The sequence below is a fragment of the Varanus komodoensis genome, unplaced genomic scaffold, assembly GCF_004798865.1.
Source record: "Varanus komodoensis strain SLA01 unplaced genomic scaffold, ASM479886v1 scaffold8, whole genome shotgun sequence".
NCBI classification, from domain to species: Eukaryota; Metazoa; Chordata; class Lepidosauria; order Squamata; family Varanidae; genus Varanus; species Varanus komodoensis.
The window spans coordinates 23,441,512-23,463,672 of NW_025336481.1; the positions used below are offsets into that span (position 1 = coordinate 23,441,512).

Below are 22,161 nucleotides of genomic sequence, written 5' to 3' on the forward strand. Positions count from 1 at the left end.
TGGGAAAAGGGCAGAATATAAAAGCTAAAAACACATAATTAAAACACACTGGACTAGGAAATGGCCTCACAAATATAAAAGCAACTTTTCTAGGAATTCTGAAAAATATTTGTAGCATTGAACAACCGGATATAGCATTTTAGTTAACTTTTATTATCATACTTTTAGATGCAAATTATTTAAAGCAAGTTTTAAAAATTAAAAGGTAATCTAAAAATTCTCTCAAGTGGAATTTTTTGTGGCATATCTTGGAGAAATAACAAATGCATTTCTTTGTAAGTTACATTTGCAATGATACTACAGACAGTTCCAAGGTCATGAATGTGTTACTAACCCAATAAATATATTCCTATTTTGTTTGCAGGTTTGAAATACCTAGTTGCTGGATATGAAGATGTTCAAGATGGTAAACTGATAGTCAATATGAAAAGTTTTGTTCAGCGGTGGAAACCAGCTCTGGGGAAAAAAGTCTTGGAGATTTTAAAAGAATGTAGCTGAAAATGCCAAATATGGCATCTTTATGCAAAGTTAATAGAAAGAAGATTTCTAAATATGAAAACTGGAATGTAAGGGAATAGTGCCAAATGTGTGTCAAGATTTACCACCTTTCACCTTGATTCTAGACACATTTGTCCTAATTGTTAGGCCTATGAAGAAACAGTGTTTGTGAGAGAAACTCCCATTCAAGAATTGGGGATTCCTCCAGCAGCCTCACTTGCATGTGCAATTGAATTCAGAATGTGTAATATATCCAGCAATCAGCGAATGCAGCTGCTCTTCTGGAGTCTCTCCCATTCCACTTTCCCACCATTCATCAGTTCGTTGTGGGAAAGCGTCTTTGTAAACAGAACTTCATTCATAGGTCTTCTCTATATTGAGCCAACCTGTTCTGCTTGGAAGTAAGGACCACTGAGTCAGAAAACATGGTTTATAATACCTTAAATTAGGTATTAATAGTCAATAGTGATTTGGTGACCAGTTTTATAAGTGCTTTATTGGCCCATACTGAGGTATGTGGGACTTGCACCACTTGAATTATTTGAAAGTTAAAACCTCCATTTTCATTTCCTGCAAAAGGATGTGTGTAGACCACTGTTGGACAAAATGACTATCAGAGTTTGTTTCAGTGTAAATCTTCAAGCAAATCAGTGAAGTCAGTAGAATATTACAGGCATGGACACTACACATATATTAATGGGAAAACTCCACTGGAAACTTATGTCCCATTGATCTCAGTGTGACTAAATTCGATCAGACCCAAGCTGTAAAGCCTAGTTATGTCATACCTTTATCAGTAAAACAAGCCCCAATCCCTCTGTGTGACATTCTTTAAAAATGTTTCATAGAATTTTCATTTCCAGCAGGTAAAGATGCTGGATCAAATTATCCAGTTAAAACAATCAAAATTTGTTAAAGCTAGAGTTTATTTTCCAGCTTTTAAGTCAGCTTTCATGAAAATAGAACTTCTCCTTTCATCATAAATTTGGTTTTAAGGAAAGACTGGTTCCATTAACACACCTAAGATGCATTACACACACTTAAGTATTTAATTACATAAAGCACTTTAACTGTCTGGCCCATTCCAGTGTGAACATTCTTATTCTGGAAAACAGGCTACCTACAAGTGCAGAACCCATAAGTATAATGCACAGAGACCACAAAGAAAAAGATGGCACAAGAAAAAATAATATTAGCACAGGAGCACTCCAAAAATGGATAAAAGATGTTTCTTTCATCTGGCACTGGCCACTCCAAAAAGCTAAGTAATTTTTGAAAAATGAAAATATTTGCACTGAAACCCTAATTTCAGACTAATAATTTAATTCTGTGGATATCAGCTGCGATGAACTATATAAACTACAAAAATCTTAAAATTTTGAAATGTGATGGAGTTGTTCATAACTTATGCTGGACTTAGCCTTTGTTTTATAGTATTTAAACTTGAACAGTAAGTTTGTTTTCTTATGTTTCTACAAGCAATGCATACTTATCCAAACTAGTGTACATTTATGGGATATATCAAGAACTATGCCATTTTCATCACTAGATTGTGCACTTCTGTTAATATATCTTTAAACTAGCACAGAAATATGGGGTGTGTGTATAGATATATATGAAAAATAAGGAAGCACTACAATGTCATTTAAAACAAACAAGATGTCACATTGGTCCATGGATTGTATGTGTATAGTCTATTGTGTTCCTGTGGATTCACAAAAATGATGCTGTTTTCAAATGTTTTTGTATGTTATGTACATAATAAATATACTATATTTAAATTGATTTGTATTATGAATTTACAATTTACAATATCGTGCCCCATACTAACAGATAAAACACTAGGCAACATTATACTTTTTCCTGAAACTAGAACTGCAGTTTGTTTGTTCAGAAAAATGGCATTCTTTCCACACACTTCACACATACAGTCCAGTTCAAACGACTTGGAATGTAGTTGCCCAAGTATTATGAATCTGTTTGTTAGTGCCTATAACATGACAAGGAATAACACAGCTCCTCCCCACTATTTTGTTATCTTTCAAATTATTTCAAAGTTACTACCTGAAGCCTCTGTACTCCCTAAATTGTTAAATTCACACAAGTCTGAGGAAAAAGCCTTGGCATGTTTGATTCACATAGCTAAGTCCTGCCACATATATTGGTCTTGTTACAAATATTATCAGTGTAATGATAAAGGAAATTTTGGAAAACCACACTTAGTTACTTCTGTGAAAAGGGATTGCCACATTTTCAGTGTGTTTACCTGAAAAAGTTTAATTAATTCTCAAATATCACATGTGAGGAGAAGCTTTCCATAACAGAACAGTTAGCGCTGAAAGAGTTCCCTAACAGCATGAAATAAAATATATGCTCTCTCTTTCCAGCTAGATGTCTTGCTCTCATTTGGATAAGCTTAACAACATAAGCTTTTCTGTTTTAATATTCTGTGAGGCATCAATAACAACCTCTTTGACTTTGTCAAGGGGCATGTGACATGATTATTTAAAAATTTCAACAAGTGGTATGAACATGATTCCCATGAGCGTATTAATAACTCCTAAGGGAATGTGCTAATTGACAACAGGACCAAATTCAAAGACACAGAGCTATAGACACAATCTAACCCTAAAAACTGCAATGCAGGAGTAGAAAGTTGTAGTTAAGTTGTATGAAACTCATAAGACACTATCCATACTATACAGTAATTGCATCATAATTAACCAACCAAATAAATTCTTTTTTTAAAGTGCAAATGATATAGGTTAGACTCTGATCTAGAAATTCAGAAAATGGCTATACATTTTCTATGGAAAGGAAATGTTCAAATGGGGTTGGGAGTAAGTGATTCACTTCCCTAGTTCATTCAGGTTTTTCTTTTGTTTGCCGTTTGCATGAAGACTGGTAAAGATGTCAGAAGAATAGGTGCAAGGACTAAGTTTTTCAATAACTGGGAGCCGGTTTAAGACTTTTTTGTTTGTTTCCTACTCAGTTGGTGCCAAAGTGCAATGAGACAGGCATGGATGATGGATGTGAACAGACAAGTACAGTGGCAGAGGAGAAGGACTTAAACATTCAATGTTACTCCCTTCCAGGCTGCACAGACCCCACCAAACCTCTCCCCACCTTTTATAAACCTTGGCACCTGATGAAGAGATCATGAGATCGTGGAAACGTGCATAATTTTTGTGACCTTTTGGTTGGCCTAATAAAGGTATTACACTAATAATTATAAGGCTGTATTTTAACAGAATTACTGTGGGTTAAATCTTCACATCGCTGAAAATGCTATAACATCTGGTACTACAAAGTGCCTAAAAACAGAGCTAGCTGTGGCATCAACCCAGTAATTTTGGAAATACAGTCTATATTTTTAGGTAGGTTATCTGCTTCCATAACAACAGGGAAGTGTTTTGTTTTGCTTTGCTTAAAAAAGCCTTCCTCAACCCTTTCTAGCAACCATTTCTTAGTACCTTGCAGAACTGGCTTATTGATAATGTGCTGGTCCCCAAGGTTTCTGTATTTTCTTGTTTATTTTATTTTCAATGGCAGTGAGTTCCAAAATAACGTTACAGAAAGGTCAAAGCAGCTCACAGCTCCTTTCCCACAGTTCAGTAACAAAAATATTTATGAATGTCCCTCACTAATCTGAGGGAGGGCAGGGCTAGAGAGAGAAAAACAAGCAAGAAAAATATTTCTGGAAATATCCTATATATGGAAAAACTTCAAGGCATGTAGAAATAATGCATAATCTAGTGTTTACTGCAAATGATTACACATGAAAACAATCTGGCAGACCTTGTTTTTGTAGTTACATTGGAGCCCTAGGAAAATATTCACTCTCCCACTATTTCTTGAGTCTGGAAATTAGTCATATCATGCCTTCCCCATCTCAAGGTGATCTATTCCCCAAGCAGCATCTTTAATACAGAACATTTCCTGTTGGTGCTTCTCACCATCATCCTGTTTCTGCCGGGCCATGGTACCTTGGATCCTGATGGGGGATGTTCAGCCATCCACTCAAGCAGTGTATTTTCTTCAATGTTGCCCATTGTTGTCTGTTTCCCTTTTAGAAGTTCCCTTTCTTTGCTACATCTGGTTAAGCATGTCAGCCTCTGCACACTTTTAATGACAAGAATCATTTAAAGCAGCCATTGATTCAATGCCTTCTTTGCAATGCCTTTTTTAACCTGCTTGTCTATATAGCATTTATTCAAGAATAAAAATAATGAGCTACAATTGAACAGACATAATATGAAACAGAAAAGGGACCGGGACGGAAAAGAAATAACTTGGCCACTGCACAGAACAGTTCTGGGAACTGTGGGACGAGCCCAAAGGCAGTGGATCCCAGCTGAGGTAATGGAGAGGCCCTCACCCCTCCCTCCAATGCAGCTGATTTTATGTTTTCAGGCCTTCATGCAGATTAGGTGAAATAGTTGCTAAGTGTTGCCTTAAGACACTTTCATAGCATCATTTTCCCTCTCACATCCTCCTACCTCCTCTTCCTTGCAACTCCAGCAAGGACTATTTCTACTCCTGGCTCACCCAGTAGGTTTTAACAAATGCCCTGTCGAATCAGACCTGGATCTTTTTTAGTCCAGTATCATGTTTCCAACAAAAACTGACAGTGCAGAAATGGAGAGGAGAAAAGCAATAGGTAAATATTGAGAGAAAGCATGAGAGCAAGGCAGGTGAAGGGGAGTGGATACGTGGGTGAGTTCCTCGTAGGCTGTTGCTTAGGAAGTTTGGGTACAGTGAAATGTAGAAGGGTAAGGAATCTAGTATTATGTCTCAAGTGCCCCGCCTACAAATATGTGGCTGGTGCTAATAATAAGCTTTTAATATCTACAAATAAAAATTACAATGTTTTGGTGTGTAATATTTTTACATTGGCTGCTGGAGTGGAGACATCTGAGAGTAGCTGTTTGACAAAGTAGATGTCCTATGTTTTATGATGCTCTCATCTTTATGTAAATGTTTAGAATGTAGGAAAACATTGTCTTAATTCTTATAAATATTGTATTTTGTTGGATAAGCTTTTGGAGTGTTCCATTTGGTGCTTTGATTCAAATATATTTATTTTGTATGCTTTTCTGTTTCATTTTGGGCTCCCTTCTGGAAGGAAACTGGGGTACAAACAGCAGTATGAAAAATAAATGAAAAATATTTATTACATTTTTAAAGCATAAACTAGAGAAAGATCATGTGGCTTTTGCTAAAAAGGGGGACAGCTGGAATTTGAGATTCCCATTGTCTTTTTGCAATGTATATGTTCCTCTGCCACCAGCAATAACATAATGTGATGTGCAACAGAGTAAGGAAAAGTAGATCATAATGACACAAGAACCTAGGATTATACTGAAGATAAAATATATTAGAGCTCTGGAGGCAGGTACTCAGTATCAGGCTATCATGACTCAACCTTTATTTAAGGTTTCACTATTCAAAGAGGCTTATTCCATGCAAACTTTGGACACTTTGCCCCTGGGCCTAAGCAGAGAATTAGGAGACTTGAACCAGGCCCTAACTGCAGAACTTTCCCTTCTGAGCCACCAATACTATACTTCTGTTCACACATTTGTGTCAATACATGAGAACTTCAACCGGGTAATGGGCTGATGCTGTGCATCGTGGCCCTACCCCTTAAGTCCACTTGAACAACAGGCTATTGCCAGCTTTGTGCTGAACATCCAGAGAGAAAAATCTCTCCAACATTTCTTGCTGCCAAGAGGAGACACTGGTGTATTTTTTGAGGGTTGCTAGAGATATTTGTGTTTTTTCTAGATTTATGGGGGTCCTCTGCCCCTAACCCCCACAAATTTGGAGGACTGACTGTCTGTGACCCAACTTACATACAAATTCGACTTAAAGACAAACTTCCATATTCTCAGGAATGGAACTGGTTTGTAATCCGGTACCTGCTGTACTGGATAAGAAGTGGCCAACACCACATTTCTTTTATCATTCACAGAAAAGAAGCCACAGATGAGAAATCCATCTTTGCCTTTTTGGGAAGCAAATTTATTTATTTATTTATTAAAACATTTCTATGCCGCCCCATTCGCCGAAGCCTCGGGGCGGCTCACAACATAAAATATAATACAAAAATAACAATATAAAACTAACAATATAAAATAAATAACAATATAAATCTCTCTGGAACCAATAATATTCAGGAAAAATAATCAGGTTTGCATTTATGAAGTACAGTAAGCTGTAGGGTGAGTGAAATAGGGATAAAATATATGTGGTATAGGTAATACAAATAGGGGTAAAATATCTGCAGTATAGGTAATGCAAATGCAGGAATATTGCAATCAAGGAAACTACTCTTTATGGTCTTAAAGGCATTACTTGATGGAAATGATACTTTAAACCAGTAGCAAAACACTCACCATCTCCTCAATGTTGGACCATTTCATTTATAATTACTAATCACGAGTGTGAATATTTCATAGCTCGTTCCTTTTTGACCTCTGGGCCTTTGTAATAAAATGAAACCAACATTTATCAGCTTTTGAGTACCAATTATCAGACATTTCCTGAGTGAATGCCGATTTACACAAACCAAATTAGTATGGTAAGCATCTGTGCTGACAGCATAAGGGCTGAATTCCGCCAAGGGTGATGGGACTTCTTAAAACCCTTCGTCTAGGTTATAGTCATTGCTGCATTCACTCCCAAGAAAAAACCTGCCGAATGAGGGTGAGGAATGTGTGACTTCCAGTCATTGTTGGACTATAACTTCCATCGGTCATAGTTAGCATGTGCAATAGTGAGGGAGGGTGGAAGGACACTGCAACGCCTTCTATAGTGAGTGTTATAGTTCATTTCATTTCAATTCCAGTTCCAGGTGATTGTAGCAAGTAAGATCCTAGCACGGAAGTAACCCTACATTCAAGAGGGCAGTTATGTCGATACAGAAGCAGAACTCAGACAAGATCTGAGTTCAAATGGACTAATACTTACATGAGGAAAAGGGAGCAGGAGTGGAAGGCCCAGTTAAGGGATAGAATCGCCTGGATTGCATGGAGGGGCTTTGTGAGAAATAAGAATGCAGGAATAGACCAAAGAAGTGAAAATACCTTGTTATACTTTTATGCTTTCATCAAAATGGTATTAATATTATCATATTTTACTTGAATTTGCTTTTTTATTGTAGACCACCCAGAATCTTGGGGATACGGCCAGATAAAAGTCAGCATAATTCAATCTTACGAATATAAAGTTGTGGTTAAAAATAGAGAAATGAAGCAGACCCAAAAAATAATAATAGTTTAAAAATCCCCAGAAGATTAAGGCTGAGGATCTTTAAGCTCCAAGTTAACTCACCACCCACTAGATTACAATGAATGTCAACAGACTGTGGATTTTTGTCTACCTGTTACCCATGTTTCATTTTCTGTTTTTCGTGTGCATAAAAATAACTCTCATTGTTTGATCAAGTCAACAAATATTTGAATGTATTTTGTTTGTACAGTACATGCCACCCTCATGCAAAAAGTAGATTCTTCTAACACGAACTGTGATTTGTTTTAGCTCCAATAGCTACCTGATTACTAAACATTGACCTGAAAATGACTTTCCTCTTGTGTAAACAGCATATAACTACTTTTGAATGTATGCTGAAGATAATTCATTTTTTGCTGTAAATCAGAAAATGTCCATACCAGGAAATTTACCCTAATATGTTATGCTTCTGTACTGTAAACTAAGAAACAGTCATCAAAAACCTATATTGAAAAACCAGGTTTGTGAGCTTTGCATAAACAGTGCTTTTCTCAGTGTACATTCCTGAAGTTATGTTGCTTTTCATTATAACCAGAACTTTATGGGCTCTTCTGTGCTGAGCATAACTGTGTCCTTTCTTCTTCAGTGGGAGGACTATACTCAGTGACACATCTGGCATTAGTTAATGCTAGTTTTGATTGGTGAAAGCTTGGTTAAAACACTCTCACAGATGGAGACTCCAAGCCCATTACATTTAAGACTAAGAAGAAAACTGTCCTTTTGAAACTGAGGAACCCAGTAAGCCCAATGACTTATTACTGATCACAGAAGGGAATGGCACAGTTTCTTTCCCTCTTGCTTTAAAAATTAAAGTCCAATAGCCATGTATTGATAGATAAGCAGACAGGCAGGCAAGTCTTGGATGCTTGTGAACAGCAGAACAGCAATAAACATGATTTTATATGATTCACATTTGATGAGATACCAATAATTGATGTTTTTCCCACAGGAATAGTACTTATGGTCAAGCAAAAACAAGAAGCTCATTCACACATTCAGCTGAAAGCACATCCAAGTGACCTGAAGCATATCACCTGCTTGACTTATTGCAGGGGAAAGGGTGCATAATCATGAAAATCAATGGATAGGTGTCTTTTATCCAGTGATGTATTCAAGTACTTTACCCCAAATCTCAAGTCAAGCCTCTAGTCTTTACTTTCAAGTCTAGGTTGGGTCTCAAGTCCTTGCAAGAAATTTTTGAGCCAAGTCTCAAGAGCCAACTTTAACAAAACGAGGGAGGTGATGAAGGGGGGGGGGTGCGGGGGAGGTTTAGTTATAACCCTTCCCAATGTTCCCATCTGTACTTCTCTCAGTGATGCATTGAAGTCCTTTGCTTCAACTACAATTTCTTTAAATAAATAAAATTCCTATTCTGCTTCCACCCCGTTGAAACTCCCTCCTCATGCCAAAAAGAAGAGCTGAAACCCTGCTTTCCCCATCACAATCTCTTCCTCTCTATCCTGCCCCTGCCCTCTTGAAATGCTTTCCCTCCCTCCTTCTCCTGAATTGTTCAAAATATTGACCATTTCAGCATAAATTACAAAGAATCAGCTAAGTTTGAGGGCTGTTAGGCTAGATGCCTTCTGGGGGCTTCCTTCTCTCCAGACTATTCCTCCCTGTGGTTACTACTGCAACTATCCTTGCCTGCTTATTTCACTAATAATTTCTACATTTTTATGACCAAATTGCTCCAGGACTTACCATGGGACAAGATATCCTGGAAGGCAGGCACAAACACAGCAGGGGCAGAAGCAAGCCAGTAATGTGAGGGATAAGAGGCTCCATACATTTTTACAGACATTCAGAATCCTATTTTTCTATGCTCAAAGCCAAACAAGACCTGCTAGCAGTCATCAAGTCAACCACATAGAAGTGGAATTCTTTTTTTTGAGGCTCAGGCCAAAAAGGGTGCCCGTTAGCATGATCACATAAGTTAACTGTGGCTTATTTAAGACATGGTGAGCTGGGTGGTAGCGGCAAGTAGCTTATTTGAGTATTGAATGTCAGCTGAACCCAGCAACCAATGATTAGTCAAAGGGTTGTTTAAACCTGTTACAACCCATGCCCATTGGTTTGGATGACTTGACAAGCCACAGTTAGGCCTTGCACGTTAAAATTCCACACAGCATGCCCTATAGCCCATCATGGCTTAAATAATATATGAAGGTCTGCAATGATTATGCGAATCAAATAATTGTGAAATCACACAATTAACCTCCCCAAGAGCTTAGAAATGACTGACAGAAAGCTATTTGTGAGAAAAGATACTCAGGAGAAGAGTTTGAGGTGCACGGAAGGTTCAGTACTCCACCCACACAGCCATTTTTGCTCAAAATAAAATATTCATCACTTTTATAGTTTCAGGCCGATGGTGTTTAAACTGCAGCCCTCACATCTAATTGGGTTTTAAGTCACCTGAACGTCTCACATACTTCAATGGAATTGACATGGTGAGTTGCTGAAGCAAGACACATATCTATTATTCTGAACATTTGTCACACAAAAAGTAGATTTTCATAGCATGATAACATATTTGAGGTACTTTGAGGTATAAATTCTTGTACATGGTTGCATGTACAAGAAGTTGGCTTCTTGTGTTCAGTACTTTATTTTCATTCTGGAAAGCTAATTGTAATTTTCCACCAGTGCTCTGCAGGAGGTATGGAACGTGTTTACAGTGCCTAGGTATTTGCATTTAAAGAATTAATAAAAATTCCTGGCTGGTCAAAAAGCTTCCACAAGCATTATGACCTTGACATTTTTATCACCTCCTAGCTTGTTTTCTCTTAGTTGGCCAAACAGATCAAATACAAATCTGTATTCTGAAGTATGCAAGCCCAGTCCTCTCAGAACTATGCAGTCGCCCTGCCGCAGAGCTTCAGAATTGTGGAATGAATAAATAATAAAGAATAAGGGCAAGAATTCACAGCCCTAATTTTCACCCCATGCTAGGACACCATGCTAACGACTGCCATTTAAAGCAGCACCTTCCTACCTTAAGGAAATCATTTATATATCCATGAGTCAGTCTCTCTCTCTCTCTCTCTTTTGTGTGTGTGTAAATATGTAAAGATCAACAAACTGAGCATTACTTAATGTTATCTGATTTGCTTATTTATATGTCACTCCTTCCTATAGTGTCAAGGAAGATAATGATTAAAAATAAAGTTTGTACAATATGAACAAAATATCCTGTGAAATTAAAGTTGCTGAACACCTACCGAAGTCAAACCACTGAATGTTAGCCCAAAGAGGAAAGTTTTAGAGGATAGTTTTACAGCTGTGGACACAGCATCGAGAAGGTGCCCATGCAGTTTGAATGGAACAGTTAAAAAGTGTTCTCTGGGGCAGTTAGGATCCAGAGTATTAAATTTGCAGGGAAAGCCGTATGAGATGAGACTGAGGGAACTGGGTCTTTTCAGCCTGGAGAAGAGGAGACCCTGAGGGGATCTGTTGGTGACATATAGGTACATAAGGGGGTGTCACATGGTGGTGGGTAGAGACCTGTTCTCCTCTGCAGAGGAGGGCAGGATGCGCTCCAACGGAGCAAAGCTCAGGGAACCTAGGTTCAATTTGGATGCCAGGAAGTAGGACCCCAAGGGTATGGAATGGGCTTCCACGAGAGGTGGTTGAGGCCCCACTGGTGAGGGTGTTCAAAAATAGCCTGAACATACACATGGTGGGCATGTCATAAGTGGAGCCAGCTAGAGTCGGGAGTCAAACTAGATGGCCCAGAAGACCCTTCTGACTTGCCCTGTTTCTATGTTTCTGTGTTTCTAAATGTTTTTATGGGCCCAGTGTTGCACCTGGACGTCAACGGGAGGTCAATGCAAATGCTGGAGTATTGTGCTTTCTGCAACCCAACTTGCAAAGATATAGCAAGTTGCTAGGTCCTAGAGCCTCTACAAAGGCTCTAATGCTTCTTGGCATGGTTCTTGACACTTGCAGAGAAGACATACTGGGTGCGCCCCCATGAAACCTATGGCTTTCTGGGTAGTTTTTAAGCCCCAGTAAGCCTCCATCACTTGGTCTGAATGCTATGGCAAACTGTGCCTGGTGAGAATAGGTATATTAATTAGGAACTTTGGGACCCACAAAGGAGGAGGAAAAAGCCACTGTGGTTACTCATACCTTAGGCATGTTTGTAAAGCAAATATAAACCCTGTTTTCAGAATGCAATTCCCCTCCCTGCCAACATCACTACACCCCACCACTCATCTGGTAGAAGCAGTGCAATCAAGAAAACCAAGGTCCAAAGTCACAAGGAGAACTTGAGATCAGCAGCAAAGGCCCTCCTCCTGGAGCCCTCCGTGAGAGACATCAGGAGGCAAAGTACCTGGAGGAGGGCTTTCTCTGCGGTGGTGCCCCATCTGTGGAATGTGCTCCCCAGAGAGGTCTGCCTGGCACCGTCGTTATTTGTTTTTCGGTGCCAGGCTAAGACCTTTTTATTTAAACAATATTTTAACAATGTTTGATAATATCTATAGGTCTTAATTGTGCAGCCAGGGTGTTTCTGGGTTCTAATTGTATTTGTATTATGTTTATTTATTTATGTGAGCCGTCCTGAGGCTATAAGCGATGGGACAGCATACAAAAATTCTAAATACATAAATAAATAATAAACTTGCACATGTACACCAGGCTCCCCTTTCCAGATGTTCCCCTGTCACATGGTAGGAAGGGGCAGGAATGGCTGGGGTGGCTGGAGCAAGACCAGAGAACACTTTTTCCCTTCATGTTGAGGGAAATGTCTGAATAAGGATTATATCTTGCTCAGAAGCTAGAGAACAGTATTTCCTAGACTTGAAGAATGTGAAACTTTATGAAAAGTTTAAATAAAAGCTAGTGTTGTACTCAGTGCTAGTCCTACTTAGAATAGACACACTGAAATTAATAGGACTTAAATCAGATTGACACTGGATACCACTGTTAATGTGTTACAATCATAAATATAAAATATAATAAAATATAACATGATAGTCTTGTCACTGATTATATTATCGTTATTGCTACCCTGTCTTTTTTTCCTCTTATAAGGAACCCACAGCTGCTTACATAGCACTATTTTATCTGACCACCCTGAGAGTGAGATACTGACCCAAAGTTACCCAGTGAGTTTTATGGCTGTGCAGAGACCAGCGCCTGCATTTTCTAAGTAGCCAGTCCAACACCCTAACCATCAAACCACATGTGCTCTGGAACTGCCTAAAATGGTTAAGTAACATGCACAAGTTATTTTCAGATTCATAATTAATTATTTGTATGAATGTTAGTCATGATGATATACACTAGCTAAAATTATTATTGTTAGCCCTGCTGCCTTGCTTTCTCTTTTAATGCTATCCTTTATGTGGCTGGGAACACTATGCTGCTGGTTGCCCAAGGCCACTTTTGTATGAAGGTTGAGTCATATCCATATGTGACTGGCTATAAATATTTTATCTGGGTCTTGAAAAAGTAGCATGGCAGACAGAGAAACAACCTGTTTGTATGCAAGATGAGATAAAAAGTAGGAGTTTGGAGAACATTAGAATACGGATCCTGTTTTAGGGTGGAGGCACTGCCACTGTATCTGTATGCTTTTCTTTGTATTCAGTCCCTTTGCAAATAAACAGAAGATTACAAGGACCTTATATCTCCCCAGTGAAACTGATTTCGTCTAGACTGTTAGAAAGACTATAATGTACACAAAATCAGGCTGCAAAGCAATACTGGGATACTAGAAAGGGTATCCAACAGCCCATGAACTAACTCAGGTATCTCAGCACACTTTTCTATAGCCTACGGGTTCTTTGTGGAATCTGGACTATTCCACCTTTTGCTCTAAAAATATTTATAGCCCTTAAGATTGTGGAACTGCTGAGAGAGAGAGAGAGACAGACAGACCGGGAAAGGGACATGTAATACAAATGCCACATTCATTAAATTTCATGACCCTCAGTATATGTGCTGAAATGAGCCACAAGGGCACAACAGTTCTGAATTTCTGACTAGGAATAAGTTAGTTCAGAATAAATAATGCTGAGTTTAATTTGGCATGCTTCGTAGCTACGATAACAACAAACAAAATACAAATCTGGCTGCAACTATCCAGCTCTGCACTTTTTGAACATAATTGTTAGATTTAAAACAAGATGAAAAACATTACCAACAGTAGCCTCTCTCTGCTACAGCATAAAGATTTTACAAGTATGTAATGTAAGGCAAGCATCTGGACATGCTAAGTATAATTACGCAAGCTATTTAATACATATTAAAAGGTAACATCTTGGAAAGGTAAATTGCATTTAACGATGTCTGTGGCGGTTACTTTTTCTGAAACATTCCACTTTCATAGGAATGAAAAGAATGAGGTCGGAAGAGTTCTAGTGTAATTTTAATTGGATGTCTTTTAAACTTCATCCTTACACTGCAATTGTGAGATATAATGAGGTAGTGGTGCTGCTTCTTTCTACAGTTTTACATAATGGCATAATATAAGCTCTACATTTTCTTTATTCTCTGATTTGCTTTTGTTTCTTTTTTTAAAGTCTAATCCTTTTAGTTGGCACAGTGCTGCTCGTTTCCTTTACAGGAATTTTAAGGCCAAACTAAATGTGACTGTATGATTTATTTACTTTTTTCAAATAAATACTTGGTGTAGCAGCCCTGATTGAGATCAGGATCCTGGTGGGGTTAGAGGAATCTAACCCTTTGCCACCTGCAGTGATCCTAATTGGAATCCCAGGTCCCTCCTGCAACTACATAAGATTATAAGAGGAGCTGTGCTGGATCTTATCTAGTCCAGCATTCTGTTCTCACAGTGGCTAACCAGATGGCTAGCCTAAGGAATGTGCACAAGTTTGACAGCCATCCTTCTGTTCATGTTCTCATCAAGTGGCATACAAACGCATATTGCCTTGGATACTGGAATTAAGTTATAATCAACATGACCATTAGCCACTGAATGTGTTATTCTCTATAGCCCTCTGAACTGCTGGTGATTAATGCATCTTGTGGAAGGGAATTCCATAGTTCATCTTTTATTTGTGCTGTAACTTCTGCGACTTGGGTTCAATGAATAGTCCTGGGTGTGCTATAAAGGATGGGGCAGTGCAAACTTCTTTCCACTACTTGCACTGGGAGAGAAAGCTCTATTCATGCCAATGGCCAATTTCCTTCTAGTATAAATAAAGGCCTGGAAGTAGTTGGCAGTGCCAGAAGGGGAATCAGATTGGGACCACAGCGTGGGGGAAAGTGTGAATCTCCCCTAACTCTTCTGCCAAAGTCTTGGACTGGATTGTCACCCCTGACAGTATTTAATATTTAAAAACAAGAGTTATTCACACAGCTGCTTGCTGGAATCATGTCAGCATAGCTCTTTTTGGCAACTAAGGACCTGCTTCTGTGACCTCTTCACAGTCAAGTAAATGTTTACTTACTTTGGGACAGTCACCGACTCTCAGCCCATCCTACCCCACAGGGTTGTTCTTGTTATGAGGAGGAAGAGAATTATGTAAGCCACCTCAAGTTCCTTGAAAGGAAAAATGGTGGGATATAAATATAATATAAATGGGAATGCACAGATTACTAAACCAATATAACCTAATTACTATGGGCATTGTATTGGCATTGCAAACTGAAGTAGGACAAATATCAGTCAGTTCCATTTCAGACATGACACAGCAAGTGTAGCATGGCACAGAAGTGGAGAAAGAAACACAGAAACAGAGCAAGTCAGATGCACTATAATATAATATGATTGCAAATATAGCAATATAAACTTTCAGAGAGTGTTCAGACTAAATAAGGTTTCAGAAGCCTGCTTGCATTTGGAGGACAATTTCTAAACATTTCTGTATTGCTGGCAGACTGATCATTTCCTTAGCATTCTACTACATCCACCTTTTAAAACCTCTGAATATAAATATTACCATAACATCTGGTCATTTGCAGACACCTACATACTCACACTACAGGAAGTCCCTGGGTTATGAATGTCTGAGTTATGAACAAACTGCCATAAGGCCTATTAATTTTTAAAAATTGCCATGGAAATTGTCATCACCATAGATAGATGCAAAAGGAAAGAGAGGGAGACCTCCAAAGTATGCCTTTCTGCCCTGCCCCAGCTCTGCCCATCTGGAAAAGGAAATCTCTCCAGAACTGGGTACTTTGAGCCTTGAGAAAAGAAGACTGAGGTGGTGGGGGGACATGATATCCCTCTACAAGTACCTCAAAGGCTGTCACAAAGAGGAAGGTCAAGATCTCTTCTTGGTGATGCCAGAGTGTAGGACACAGAATAATCAAGTCAAGTTGTGACAACCCAGATTCAGGCTGGACATCAGGAAGAACTTCCTCACTGTCAGAGCAATACAACAGTGGAACCAGCTGCCTAGAGAGGTGGTGGGTTCTCCACACTAGACACATTAAAAAAAAAAAACTGGACAGCCATCTGAGTGGGATGGTGAAAACTGGTATCCTGCAACAGCAGGGGCTGGACCCAATGGCCTTCATGGCCCCTTCTAACTCTATGATTCTATGGTTTCCTTGCTGCAAAGAGGATGCACTGGTGAATTTGGACAGTGTGGGGAGGGATAAAGATATTTGCAGGTTTTCCACTTTTGCAGGGGTCCTGCACCTCTTATCTCTACGAATGTGGGGGGCCGACTATACGTGATCCAGCTTATATATAAATTCAACTTAAAATTGAATTTCCATTTTCTCAGGAACAGACCTCATTCGTAACCCCAGGGACTGTCTATACCATCATATTTTACTCATATAACAGGCATAGGAAACATTAACATAGCAGAGATATTTTTAGCATTAGTATACATAGCCTGACACCCATTACGTTTTATAAGACCAACATTATCTTAAGTTAGATGTTTCATTTTACACAAGTAAAACAATTTGCAAGTGGATCTCATAACCATAATGTAAATTACATTATCATAAAGTTTATTAAGTAAATGAGAATGTATTCTCACATCTATGTTTCCCTAATAAGTGTCTGTTCCTAGACTTATTTAAAGAGTCTCAAGAAGATACTATTTTCTACATTTCTCTCTACCATCTCATAAATTAGGACAGAATCAAACATCTCAAGGGTCTGTGAGTTAAACAGGCCACAGTTCATCAGGGCTATATTGGAGTGATCAAGCGTTCTGCCTCTTGCCTGCTTGTTGTTTCTGCTTCATTTACACTTATGTTCATTGAGATCTGCAAATCAGGAACTTTGGTTTGTTGAGAGGGAAACAACACAAGTTTTAACCCATTAACTTGTAGAGAAACTACCTGTAGCAACTGTAAGTTTCTGTAGCAGGTCTAAATGGTACAGGCAGTGTAGGCCATAAGTTGTCTGTGGACCATGTATTTCTAATGCTATTCCATAAAAATAAACTTGAATTATCAAGGTATGATCCTCTGTCCAGAAAATTGCTAGCTCTGAATTACTGCAACTTACCTAGATAGAATGTTATAACAGGTTCTGAACAATTTTTTCACTCCTGTGGGAATGCTCTCAGATTATCCTCTCTTTTCCTGGGGCTGATGCCACCAAAGGGAAAAAATCAGGGGATAAAAGCGCTATCCATCTAATTAGATAGCAGTCTGAAGGCTTCATTCCTTCTGCTGCAAGACTTCATGCTGTCTGTCTGAGAAGGCTATGCTGTCGCTGGAATATAACAGAAAAGTCTAGTTTTAACACACCCACAGAATAGTGCTCTTTCAAAGAATTATTTATACAGTTTGTGCCAAGCAACTTAAGCAGCGGGTAAGTGATCTGGTAAAAGTGTGAAGGGTGAATTTGGTTGGTTTAGCAAAGATCTTTTAAATTAAGACTCCACAAAAAGAATAAGGCCTCTTTTCTTTATTTATCTATTCAACCAAGGGGCAGAAAGGGCAGAGAAGCTTAAAAGGTCTATTCATGCGGACTGAGCTGGTGCTTTGAGTCAACTATTTACACATTGTAAATGTATTTCATTCACATTAACACAACATTCAGAGGAAAATGGATGCAAATGAAGCATCTCTATCTCTACAGAGAATAATATTTTAAGAATGAAAAGACAAAAATGGTTGTCATGTTGGTCTTTTTGGATAAAATGCCCATCCAGGCAAAATCAGAAAAATAGACTTTTTTGCCTAATTATAGAATTTTGGCACATATGGAAAATTCAGAAGTAATCTTGACTTCTGTATACAGTGTTAAAATACAGTACTGAATTAGGATCCTATACTGTATTATTCGATGCCACTTAGAAATTTATTTTAATATAAATAATGCATAACTAACATTAAATAAATAAGTTTTGTTAAACTATTTTTCCAAAATGCAAATAAAATGCTCAATTTTAATACTATGCACACACTGTTCTATCTAATACTTTTCTTCCCAGAAGTCATATATAGGCTCCCATATTTGGTACTTAATGCTCATAGAAGTGAAGGAAGAGTGATCAAGGTTGCAGTGCTTTCACTGAGACCTTTGCACGTGTGATGGAGAGGTTTAACCTTCCAACCCTGGTCTTGATGACAGTCTCATCCTCCACAAGACATTAAGCATAGGAAAGCCTGCACTGGTACCAAGAGAAGTTTCCATCTGGGAGCTAATGCTTTTGGAAAGCAATATGGTGTACGAAAACGTCTTCCTTGGATAGTTTGTTGCGATGGAGGCTGATGGCTCCAATACCAGTGGGCAGGGCAGCCTTTTTGAATTTATAAGGAGCTATCCGTTGTGCTGAACCTATTGGGGGTGGGGGGGGGCTAAGACCTGTCTCAGCTTTTCAACTGTTGTTGGAAGTCCCCTGCATTTCACATCACAGGTTAGTATGCATTCCAAATACAGAGTTTCTACTCTCTACTAATTGTATTATTTTCCAATGGTATCTATATGGAAAATATCTCTCAGATTTTTAAAAAGCAGTTCAAGTCTGAGGTGTCTTTTACATGTCCAAAAAAATATTTCCTGGTTCCTGTTCCTTTGTTCATGAAGATGACATTTTTGAGGTGCTCCCAGAGCTGCAGCATCTGCACTTGTTGCTTGTTTGGTTTCCAACAGTACTACAAATTATTGTTTCTCCTGCTCTTTCTTTCATAGGGAAAACAGAGCTATTAAACATTTCCAACAAGTTTGAATTTTAAATACTGATCAAAGATTATATTAAATTTATGCCACTTTCCTTTGAAAAAAAACCCCAACTAGACTCAGTAAATGTGGTTTTCAAAACAAAAGGTTACAAATCAGGTGTATATAGTTACTTCTGCAGAGAACCTAAAAATCAGCTAAGAAAGGAGACAGGTATGACCCTTCCTTTAGTCTTCTCCCATCAACTCTATGGCAGATTTACAGGTGAACATTTGAAAGATGCAGGGTCAAAAAACTACAGACAAGAAAAAGGAATACTAGGGGGAAAGGTTTTCTAGGCCTGTTCCTTTCTGTCTAGTTTTCTATATTTGTTTGGAACTTGAAAATGATACTACTTTAGAAAAAAAAAATAGTGCAATCCTCTAGCAGTTTGCAAAATGTGTACAGGATTTAAATAAGATTTGTTGATCTGCTTCCAAGTGCTGGATATGCCTTAAAAAGCCCTAGACAATTTGGGACCAGGGTATGTGCAAGACTGTATTCTCCCATATGAGCCTGCTTGGGTTTTAAATATCTCCTTTTAGTCCTATGGTTATCTGAGACACATTGGTGGGGATGCAACAAAGGCTTTCTTGGTTGAGGCTTAGGGACCTCCTGCAAAGGGATAGGATGGCTTCCATCCAAAGGCAGGCAACGCCAATTTTATTTGAGTAGGCATTTGACATTTAAGCAGGTCTGCTGCTAATCCAAAGTGGTACAGTCAAGACACAGAACTTTCCATACCAGTAAGGACAAAACTAGATGAAATTATGGAGATCTGTGATCAGTTCTCCCAAGGTTTTGAATTTAGAGAAATGATCACAGGAGAGAAATAGTTTAATGTTAATCTCCTCCATGAATTTCTGCCTATGAAAATTTATGAAAATAGCTGCAAAGGAGCTATTATTAGGGGAAACTTAGAGTGCAGGTTTGAAAATATGGGGCAATTAACATATTCAGGAGATGATTCTTACAGAGAATATTGTGTTGGATGAAAAAGGTTATTGTGGCCAGTTTTGTTCTGGATCAGTCCTTTTCTGTTGCTAGTTTGCAAAATATATAAGGATAGGTAGCATTTTTCTCCAGTACTACAGGTGGAAACAGGTAGTGAGTCGGGGCCATATCTGCAGACACCTACATGAATTGCATGTACATGCACACACAAATATTCCTTCACAAGCCGTGCCTCTGAAGTTAATGGGATTTATTCCCAGATAATTAGATTGTCACTTCAGAAATGAATCTACAGTGAAAACCTATACATATCTACTCAAGTGTATGTTCCATTGTGTTCTATAGTGCTTATACCCAGGTAAGAGGGCAGAGGATTGTAGCCTAAGGCTATAATTTGACGGAAGAAGTCCTGCAAATCCCATTATTCTTCCTGTCAGCCATGATAACTGGGCCATGCTGAAAATTTAAGGTCTTTTCTTGTCTAAATATGCATCAGCTTGAATCCAAGCAGCATGATCCCTGAGCTTCTGAACCAGAAGGCATCCTATCTAGGACGAGACAAGTATAGTGGCTGAAATCAGCTAAGTTTTTTGTGGGGCAGGAGAAGCATGGAGGCAAATGTCTTGCCTTGTGCCCCAGCTCACAAGGGGGGCAGGTTGAGGTGCCACCAGGATACACTGCATCCTAGCAGAACCTTGCTCCTAGCTTTGCTGCCACCCAAAACACCCATCCAAGTCTCGTGCTGGCTGTGAGGGCAGTGGGAGGACACTTGGAATTCAAACGCTTCTGACCTCAGCATGTATTTCCAAAATGGGAGCTGGGACTCCAGAAATGGCCATCTAGATTGTACTGAGCTCCCTTTATACTGTCACCTGTCTTGGGATGGCTATGCCATGAAAGGTGTCTATAAATGAGAATATAAATAAAGATTCTATAATATAAGAAAAAATAAGCTATATTATTTTAAAGAATCATTAAGTTAGTTACAATCTTACCTTTATTTTTCAACATTTTCACATTCTAACACAGCTTAATAAACTAATAAACATGTTTTAAAAGAGAAATGGTCCATTCACCACTGGTGCCCTTTCCCCTGTCCATTTATGAAGCAATATGGGTAAGTGTCCTCTGTAATCTGCATCAAGTATTTTCAATGTATGTTAGAAATGTTAATATAGTGACTGGAATTTCTCCTGCAAGTATGATGCCTTAAGGTTATTTACATTTCACATAGAACTGCAAGTAGTAGCATGTTTTAGTGCCAGGAGTATCTAGTTGTTTGTAGCTGCATAGGAGCAATTAAGTTGAAAAGCTGTATCAGTAAATTTAAAATATAATATTGGAATGAATTATTTTTGCAGCTATGAAATATCTGAGAGGGATTTATCTCAATTCTAACATGCTGAAATTATGTTAATGCATTATGTTAACAAAGGATGTGAGTTGACTCAACCAGCAAATAGGCTCTCATTATTTATGTATATTTTACTATCTCAAGGTATAATTTATTACAAATATGGGCAACTTATTTAAAACAATTTAATAGATGACAGGCTCATGTTCACACTCATATCTTATAGCAAGCATTATTTAGCTGGTTAAGTAGAATGATGGACAAAGAGGGTATATATACTGTATTGGGTATAGTTTTGTACCTATACCCAATAGAACAACAAAAGAGCAACTCTTTGGTACAGTTTAAAGTACTATTAATAGTTGCTATCATTTTGTTAATCTATACACTAGTTGTATATAAATTAAATTGTATATAAATGTTTGGGCAAATAAAAGGTTATATATTGATGTTAAATTCAAACTCAACATTTCACTGTTTAATGAATAGTTGTGTGAAAAATGTGTCTGATAAATAAATAAACAGGCATAGTCTCTTTACAAGGCAATTCTAAAATACACAGCACAGAAAGTGCAGAAAATCAAAATTGGATCCAAAGCTAAACTCCCCATAGGTATTTGACAATTTTCTAAGCTACACTCAAGTAGTTTACCCAATCCTTAAACTTCATATCTGAAACATTTAAATGAAATGCCACTTATTCAAAGTTAGACTTTGGTGACAGTGGTAGCACTGTTAACATTGTACTTAAACAAAGATGCAACATTACATTTTTAGTGTTGAAGACATAATTAGCAACTACAGCTGCTTGAAATGGTAGTGCATCTTACCCTGGGAAAAGGGTCCACTTTTCCCACTCTCATCTGGAGACAACTCAAATTCAAGAGTTAAAATAATCAGTAGCAGGTGCAATTTGTCTCATTTTGCTGCCATTGTTTTCAAGCCCCTGGCT

At 38.3% G+C, this 22,161-nt stretch overlaps 1 protein-coding gene and 1 long non-coding RNA gene across 5 annotated transcripts in view; one reads left to right on the forward strand and one right to left on the reverse strand.

Moving 5' to 3' along the window:
- The window catches only part of NTN4 (netrin 4), a 76,528-nt gene extending 74,245 nt beyond the window's left edge, over window positions 1–2,283 (forward strand). For all 4 annotated transcript variants that reach the window (XM_044455546.1, XM_044455547.1, XM_044455544.1 and 1 more), the window contains exon 10: window positions 365–2,283. In XM_044455546.1, coding sequence (XP_044311481.1) covers window positions 365–498 — 134 coding nt within the window. In that variant the 3' untranslated portion in view covers window positions 499–2,283. The remainder of the gene's footprint in view (window positions 1–364) is intronic.
- LOC123036360 overlaps window positions 1–22,161 on the reverse strand; it is a 39,637-nt gene that overhangs the window by 9,327 nt on the left and 8,149 nt on the right. The window lies entirely within an intron of this gene.